The following is an 8,955-nucleotide window of genomic DNA, read 5'->3' on the forward strand; positions in this document are numbered from 1 at the left end:
AAATTTAGCAAAATGCAATTTTCTACCTTCTCCTAAGCACGGAGTGCGTAAGGAAGTGTTAGGCTTTGAAAAAGTTACAAGAAGAGGAGATGAAGTTACATCAGAGCCACTCTGGTTTAAGAACATGGTGCCAGGCCCACCTAGCAGAATTAAACCATCAACAAAAAGACAAAAAAATCACTAATGTGAGGTGAGAATAAAATGTTAGTGCAAGAGAGAGAAGGCTCCTGTGCTGCAGGAATCCCTGGATGTGGAATGAACTGGGACTGTGGTTTGCGGGAGAATTCAGCCGTCTACAGCCTTTTCTGCTTTTGGCTCAGATTTTCTGGTGAAATGTTCAGAAAATAAGGACTGAAGCCATACAATGCACAGCAGCAGATCGAAATGCAACAGGTATTGGCAAAGTCCCCTGTTACCAAGAGGCTTGATTCGAGGGGCTGAGATGGCTCAGTAGTTACAGTGCTTGCTATAATCTTTAATCGCAGTTATGTTTTTCTTCACGCAGTGACAGAGATCCAAAAGCCCTGCCTTGGCACACTCTCTGTTCAACCCAAGTCCAAAAACATGATCTCAAGAGGCAAGATTTTAACCTGGTTTTGTAAGAGGCAATGATGAGTCTGTCGTAATGTGTTTATGTTTACACCTCATCTGCTGTCTGTTCTACCTTCCTTCCCACGCTTCAATTTTATCCAAATGGCCAAGCTTGCCAGAGAGTTGGGAATATCCAAGATGCCAGGACTGGGAATATCCAAGATACCAGGACTAGGAATATCCAAAATACCAGGTTCCTACAAGTGTTATGAAAAAAAAACCACAAACCCAACCAGCCAGGAAGAAGAGGGCAAATTTGGCAATGACTCCAGATGGAGATGTGAGTGCAAACTCAACTTCACAAGCCACTGGAGAACCCACACAGGAGTCTGCCGTGGCTGTGTGGATCCCTCTTCAGCCACAGAGCAACTACTCTTTGGTTCTTTCAAATCAGCAAAATCAGGATCAATTTTAAAAAGGTTTTGAGCCACTGGCTCAGCAATGAGCTCATTCCTTTTTAGGTCACTTAAAAGTTGGGGTCTGCACCGTGGACCCACATAGTCAGTGGGCTGCCATGTCCTGCTGTGCCCACCCAGAAACATGGAGTCCCCAAGCCCTCCAGAAGACAGTCCCTGTGGCTCTACCTTTCCTGGTACCACAGTGCATAATATTATTTTAATCTTGTCTGCTGTCAGCTGTCAAGTCAATGATTAATCCCTTCCAAGGACATCTTCCAAAAGGCTGACCAAGCGGTGCAGCCCACAGAAAGGAGGTTCAAGGGACAATTGCACAAGACTCGAACCAAAACCAACAAACCAAAACCAACCTAAAAAAAAAAAAGGAAAATAAAAAGACATTTTTGCTGTGTGTTTGACCTGAGCGTGTCCCAGGGAGCCCTAATTATGCACCATGTCCCCTGATGCCAGGCACTGCAGAAATAGCCAGAGAGCTTCCCTTGGCCCTGTGCAGCCCCTCTGCCTTTCCTGCAGGCCCAAAGTGCCTCTTTACATCCATTTTGCTCAATTTTTGCCTCAGCCAGCACATCACACAGCCCAGGCCCCAGAGCCACCAGCCCTGGGCAGCTGGTGCGTGGTGTGTTTGGCTCTTTAGACCCCCAGCCGCCCCCAGACACCCACAGCTGCCTCAGTTCAAGGCAGGTCCCTAAGCTGAGGGAGCAGCAAAGGGGGACCCAGACCCCAAAAGCAGCTCAGGGGACACACGGGGAGAGCAAACACTTTCCGTGCATTTGGCTTCCCCGCCCCCCCTTCATTTTTTCTCCTCAGAAAACGGTGCCAGCCACCCTTGCTGCCATCGGCAGGCTGAGGCAGCGGCATGGACACCTTGCAGGAGGTGTTTCAGAAGGTGGACAAGATCGGGGAGGGCACCTATGGCGTGGTGTACAAGGCTCGCAACAAGCGCACAGGGCAGCTGGTGGCCCTCAAGAAGATCCGCTTGGACTCGTGAGTAGGGCAGAGCCGTGGCCCTGGGGCCACCATGGCCTGGCCTAGCCCAGTGCCCACCCAGCCTGCCATGGGACTGAGCAGGAGGGCCCTGAGCCCAGCCCAGCATCCAAAACGGCGCTAGAGGCTCAAAAAAGCCTGATGTGAGGGGAAAAAGTATTTCTACCAGCTCCTGCAAGCAGCTAGGGCCTGGCCCAGTGCTACCTGGCCCTGGTTCCATGGTGGCGCAGGGCAGGGGGAAGCGGCCACCATTTTGGGAGGTGGCCTGTGCCCCAGGGCTGTGGTGCCGGTGCCTGGTGAGGCTCAGCCTCCCATCAGGGTTGACTTCAACCCCTCCAGGCTGGGGACTGAGGAGATGAAAGCTCGTTACTGATCCTCTGGGTCGGCCCTGGGCTCTTTTGTTGATGAGCACTGCTGGTGTGGACCAGGGGCCATGGTGGTGGGACTGCACCCCATGGTGGTGGCCCCTCGGGGTGATGGAGGTGGGTGCCTGAGGGGCAAAGAGCTTTCATGTCCCCACACATCCAAAAAGCAAGGCTTGGGCATTTAAACCGTTGTTGTTTCTTCAAATGTACCTTCAGGTGCTCCCAAACAAGCTCTGCCCAAGAGCTTGCACTTCTAGGTCACTCCCTCTCCTTCCCTGTGCCTCCATTTCCCTCTGCCCCACCCCAGCCTCACGCACGGCTCCGTCCCAGACTCAGAGTGCCTGGTATGAGATTCCCTCAGGTGATGGGGTACCATGGAAGAGACAAGGGGCACAGGGCCTCGATAGGCTGTGGGATCCCAACTGGGGAATGGGGTACCACACAGCCCATCTCTGCTGCAGGGAGATGGAGGGCGTCCCCAGCACCACGATCCGAGAAATCTCACTGCTGAAGGAGCTGAAGCACCCCAACATAGTCAGGTAAGACCTGGACGAATCGTCCACACAAGCTCATTGATGGGCTTCTGCATGGGGAGCTCTGAGTACAGGCAGCAAGAGAGGTTTTCCTGTCTTCCCCTGACTGCACAGACAGAAGCAAAATAAACAGAAAAATGCAGGAATCACTTGCATTTCCCTGGTTCACAGCAATAACTCACAGCACTGCCACTTCACTCCAGCAACACAAGCTGGTCCAAGATGATGCTGCCCCATACTATTTGCTACTTATTTATATCTGCCTGCCTCTGCTCCAAAGGACTTGAAGAGCAGAGGCAGCTGTGGGAGGAGGGATGTTTGTGTATTTGCAAAGGTCTGGAGAAGGTGCTGAAAGGTACTGAAGGGAGCATTTGCATTTCTTTTACAGGCTCCTGGATGTCATACACAGCCAGAAGAAGCTCTATCTGGTGTTTGAGTATCTGAGTCAGGACCTGAAGAAATATATGGACTCATCCCGAACTGGAGAGCTTCCTTTAAGCTTGATCAAGGTACAGTGTGGAAGGAGTGCTAACAGACAAGGCAGAGAGCATGTGTTCTTGCTGCCGTCTGCTGGGCAGTGCCAGCACCGAGCTGCTCTTACCCAGACTATGTCTGGAAGAGATTCATCCTTGGCTGGAGGCATTCAACCTCAGTTCTCAAACACTTCAGCTGGGAAACCCTCGTGGCACTATTGCTCAGCGCGTTTATTTCCCAGCTGTTTCCAGGCTCTCCAGCCCATCTCACTGCAGAACAAATTGCTATGAAGAGGACAACTGAGGGATCTATTGCTAATTGCCTTTGTATGGAGTAATGGATGGGTAGAAGGGACTGCCAATGGTTGGATTGGAGTCTCTCTGTCCCCATGTAGGGTGGGAGAAAGTTACTGTGCATCTCTAGTGTCCCACAAGCCTGGCGTTGCATTATAGCAAGGTCTTTTTTCCTATTCAGGTCTATAAATGATGCGAAGTGTGTTGGTTCACACGGTTCAGCTTTCAGAGTGGTTTCATCATGGTCTTGTCTGAAATCTTTTCTCTCCTTAGAACTACCTTTTCCAGCTGCTGCAGGGTGTGAGCTTCCTCCACTCGCACAGAGTCATCCACAGGGACTTGAAGCCGCAGAACTTGCTCATTAACAATGCAGGAGCAATTAAGCTGGCTGATTTTGGACTGGCAAGAGCTTTTGGAGTCCCCCTACGGACATACACTCATGAGGTATTGTTGAGGCTCCCTACCACCTGAGAGCGGGGTACACAATCCATAGTGGGTGAACAACAGCAACATGACAAGTTACTCATTCATAACTGGGCACAGCTGTGCCCAGTCATGTGCTCTTAACTTAATCCCCAGCTAACAAGTTACCTCATGTCCCCACAAAGTGTGCTGACTGCTTTTACCCTAGCCTGCCTGCAAGCTGGGTTCCCACCTTCTTTGCATAGGGTATATTTATTTGTTCCAGAGTGTTCTGTTGAAGAACGATCTGTTAATCCCAATCTTGCTGTTACTAAGGCATCTGCTAATTCAGCATGGCCTTGACACACTCTTGATTTGTACAGTCACTGCATTACAGCTAAGAAGAGAGGATCCCATGCCTCTGGTTTCACCCAGGGAAATGACAAATCTCGTTTGTTGGTTCCTTACCAGGTGGTGACTCTGTGGTACAGAGCCCCTGAAATACTGTTGGGATGCAAATACTACTCGACCGCTGTGGATATCTGGAGCATCGGCTGCATCTTTGCAGAAATGGTAGAATGGGTTTAAACAATCTTTTTAATGAGCAGGGAGGATGGATCTGCAATGGGAAGTGGGGAAGGAGGGACAAGACGCAGAACATCTGTGATACTGTGGTCCCACCCCGTGCTGGTTAGCTGATCCTAAGCTGCAGCCTCAGAAGGAAATCTGCCACCCTCAGGGGCCTGGTGGAAGGCAAAGAAGCCTCTGTAGTCTGGCTGCAGCTCCAGGTGCATGGGAATGTGATGCCTCTTCTTGCAGATGGGGAAACTTCAGTCTTGTTGCTGCAGCATTTTGATCCCGGGAGGAGATGACTCTTGCTGATGTCTTCATAGTGGGCTGTAGAGAATGAGGACTCTCTCAACATGGCAAAGTGGATCTCCTAGGGGTCCATACTCGACTTTGAAAAGCTCTTGTTATCCCTGCGCTATGCCTAGCTCCCAAAGCCCCCAAACTGCAGATCAGCAGAGCTTGGGCAAGTAGGCAGGGGGGGAACTAGCTGGCAAGAGTGGCTGTTAGGAAACTGGAGACAAAGAGGGATAAGAGACTGGCTGAAAGAGGGACAGCCTCAGGGGAGCATGGATCCATGGAGAGGAGCTGGAGACAAGCAGTCAGACACCTGTGACTTTCCCAGTCACTGCCTGGCAGAACCACTGCATTGTAAGGTCTGTGCAGTTGCTTGCATCTGCTGGAGCAAGGGGTTGCTTGCAGTGGGAACTGAGGCATGCAGCTGATGGAAAGGTGGGAACTGGCACTTTTCCCCCCCCCCCCCCCCCGCAGGTGACCAGGAAGGCCCTGTTTCCAGGGGACTCTGAGATTGATCAGCTTTTCCAGATCTTTCGCACCCTGGGCACTCCCACTGAAGCGACCTGGCCTGGAGTGACCCAGCTGCCTGACTACAAGGGGGACTTTCCCCGATGGGCAAGGAAAGAGCTGAAGGAAATTATTCCCAACTTAGATCAAGATGGTAGAGACTTGCTGATGGTGAGTGAGGGCTCAGAACAAGACCTGGGAACAGACAGGACCATTTCAAACGGGGCAAATAATAGGGATATTTGGGACTGACCTACCTGGAAGTGGGTTAGCTAATCTGGCTCTGATGTTGATCTCTGCAACTGTAAAAAACACCGAATCATTGAGTAGGGCTCAGTCCTGACTCTGAAGCAGGGCTGTCGTTGTGGGTTCCTCTAGGAAACCACTGCATCAAGGGTCAAGAAAGCCTTCTACCATAATCCCCACAGTAACTTCAACCGTGGGTTACTCCCAAAGCCCAGAGAGCTGAAAGCAGGATGAACGCGAGCGTCTGGGCCCAGCTACGTGCAGATGGAATCGATCATTTGGTTTTTAAAATCCTAAATCTGCTGTGGTTTTCCTCTCACAGCAATTGCTCCTGTATGATCCCAGCAGGCGCATCTCGGCCAAGACAGCCCTCAATCACCAGTACTTCTCCTGGAGAAGCCCTCAGAGTCCTGAAGAGCGACGTGCGCTGCAGAAACACCGCAGATGAGAAGACACAGGCCTCCCCACGCACTTGCAGCTCCGGGTAGCAATGCAGACCTGGTTTGGGGCATTTAGCAGCGGGCTGGCTGGAACCCAGGGTCACTTCTGCAGAGCCTGGAGGGGGACATTCTTGTGTTTAGAGACTCGGCCTGTTGCTGGGGGCAAGTTTGTCTGGGCTATAGCCAGTAGAGCTGTTTTGAAGAGGTTATGTGCAAAAGGGTGGGAGGCAGTTTTCAGCATAAAACTGAAATGTAGATGAGAGCATCCTTCAGATGTTTGTTCTTGCGTTAGTCGGTAAGATAAGGTGACACACAGTGACGTCTGTCTGACAGACCGGAGCATCCCCGGGTCTGTCGGTGGCAGTTTCTGACGCCAGGGCGTGCTGGAGCTCCACTTTGGGTATGGTAGCACTTCGCTGCTCAGCTCTTTGCTGCTGTTAACAAAGACCGGGCTTGTCAGCACTAAACGAGTTCTTTAATCTGAGCTGTTTTACAGAGCTGACGTTCTGCTGTTTCACAAGCTGAAGAGCACTGTCAGGTGTCTTAATTTGTGCTTTAACTAGGACCAAGAAGCCAAAAGGTTCAATTAGCATAAAGCACTTGCTGCACGCGGCTGGAAGTGGCTAACAGCTGAAACTCTGGCTTTCTGTCATAGGTCCAGACGTAACGCTGTTTCCTTCACTTTCTTGTCTTGGAAATGTTTTTGCTGTTCAAATGTTTGGAGAATTGTCACTAACTTTTGGCGTGGTTTTGACATAATTTTTTTTTCTTTCAGTACAGAAAAAAATAAAGGCTTTTCATTTGTTCAGAAACTTCAGTGTTTGTTGTTTGGCACGGCCCATCAGGCTAGTGGCACAGGCTAGTCTGGCTGGTCCTTTTTTTCCACGGAGCATTTCTCCTTTCCTCATCTCCTGCACTCTTTCTTTTACCCTTTCCAGCCCAAATCCTTGGCAGATGCTGATGGTTCTGCAGCCCAGTGCTGTCTCCGTATGGGGAAATGGGCTTGCATTCCATCAGAGGTTGCCACAGACCAGTTCAGTTCTACTTACTTAAATACTCAAAACACAGATTTTTAACTTAGGGAAGCCAAACTTCTGCACTCTTGTTTTTCGTGCAAGTGCACATGTTCCCTCCTAATAACTGCAATCCTAAGAACTGAAATCAGCACAAGGTGACAGCTTTCAAAATCTACTGCATTTCTACAGTTCCATGAAAGATAAACAATGCAGTAGAAGAGAGCAGCGGCTGTACACACGGCTGTAGTGTAAACCTCCCTCCCCACCTACTAGACAGCAGAGAATTTGCACGGGGGAGAGAAATCTTTAGAACGCCTCCCGAAAAAGCCCCTCTCAGCCCAAACCCTGCCTGTCTAAAGCCAAGCTCTGTTGCTCTTTGGCTTCCTCCATCATTCGTTCCTTCTCCTACCCAACACAAGGCGGCAGGTGGCTCTGCTTAGCTCATGACATCAAAAAGACCTTTGTCATCCCTATTGTAGCAGCCGCAGCTCCTGACAGATCCCGGACAGTGAAACCCTGGGACCTGTTGCTCACCTCCCTCTGGGCCCTGCCACACTGCCTGGCTGTACTTCCCCTGGAGGGTTAGAAGCCACCAGGACCTGGGGAGCTCGCTTGCCTCTGCAATTTGCACAAATTAGTTTTTTCAGGGCGGATGCGGGTTGCTTTGCTTGTGAAGCTGTTCTTGGGAATCATGCTGGAGTGGCTGCCTGGAAAAAGCCGACTTGCTCATGTTTGGGAGGGATGGTTTTCTGATTGAGCAGGGGAGAGCAAGCAGCTGGGCTCACATGGCAGCTTCAAGAGCCGTACAATGGGAAAACCGAAGCCCTGATGTGCACCTGCAGCATCTCATGGCCTCTCTGTGATAACACCCAGCTCACAGGGGCACATTTGTGACACCTGGATTAATTCTGCTATAGGAATCATTTCCCTGCCTTTGCATACATGTTTTAAAGTAAATTCATTTTGTACAGACAATGCTCCATTGTTTGCTCTGTGCAAACAAATGCTTGTGTTGTACCAAACAAGCCGTTTGCAGAAGAGCTGCTTGTTGTTTGGTTTGGGTTTTTTTAAGCTATCTGCATTAAGAAATAAATACCAAGGACATTCATCCAGTCCAGAAACATGAATAAAATTACTACAGCTCATCTCGCCCAACTAAATGAAGCAACAGGCTGAATTTCAAACATTTATGACCCAACCCCACTGCCAGCAAAGGGAACCAACAACAGCTATGTCGAAATAACTGCTCTGGGAAAGCCAAGCTGCAGTGCCATCGCCCTGCGCCCGGGAAGGGAGGAAAAGCACTACCTGGCTCCTGAGCAACTCACAACCCTGCCAGGCTCTGGGGAAGCCCCGTGGCTGTGTGGTGCTTCCTAAGAGCACATCAGGAAGACACCATATGAGCTGTTTTCTGCAGATAAGGACCCACTTGACAGCAAAGAAAAGGATTTTTAGTGGGTTTTTTGTTGTTGGGTTTGGGGTTGGGTTTTTTTCAGAAACAAAAAGCAGGCCAGCCTTCAAAGGGAGACTGCTCAGCCAGCTAGACTGCCTCATCGCCTCCTAACGCCTTCACCCAGCCCTAGGTAAATACCTCCCACCATGCAGTTAGAGAGCACTTTATTCAAAATTATTAACTGACTGCCTAATTACCAGAACTCCAAGTCCCTTAGTTACAGAGCATTCCCCCAAACCATTTAATCAGCACTTCAGGAAAGAGTCACCATGCGAACACTGCGCTGCTTTAAAAACAAGCAGGGGTTTATCTCGTTTGCAAGGGGAGCAGGTGGGAGGAGAACCCCACGGGGCTGGGCAAGGGGAAGGCTG

General features: G+C 50.3%; 1 protein-coding gene across 1 annotated transcript; it reads left to right on the forward strand.

Annotated features, from left to right (window-relative positions):
- The first annotated feature begins 2 nt into the window (after window positions 1-2).
- Window positions 3-6,894, forward strand: CDK3 (cyclin dependent kinase 3). Its single transcript, XM_037408665.1, has 7 exons — window positions 3-1,991; window positions 2,818-2,895; window positions 3,278-3,398; window positions 3,930-4,100; window positions 4,530-4,631; window positions 5,397-5,600; window positions 5,998-6,894. Exons 1-7 carry the CDS (start codon window positions 1,864-1,866, stop codon window positions 6,121-6,123), a joined length of 930 nt encoding a protein of 309 aa, XP_037264562.1. The 5' UTR covers window positions 3-1,863; the 3' UTR covers window positions 6,124-6,894.
- Window positions 6,895-8,955: the final 2,061 nt, after the last annotated feature.

Source organism: Falco rusticolus, chromosome 1 (assembly GCF_015220075.1).
Source record: "Falco rusticolus isolate bFalRus1 chromosome 1, bFalRus1.pri, whole genome shotgun sequence".
Lineage (NCBI taxonomy): Eukaryota > Metazoa > Chordata > Aves > Falconiformes > Falconidae > Falco > Falco rusticolus.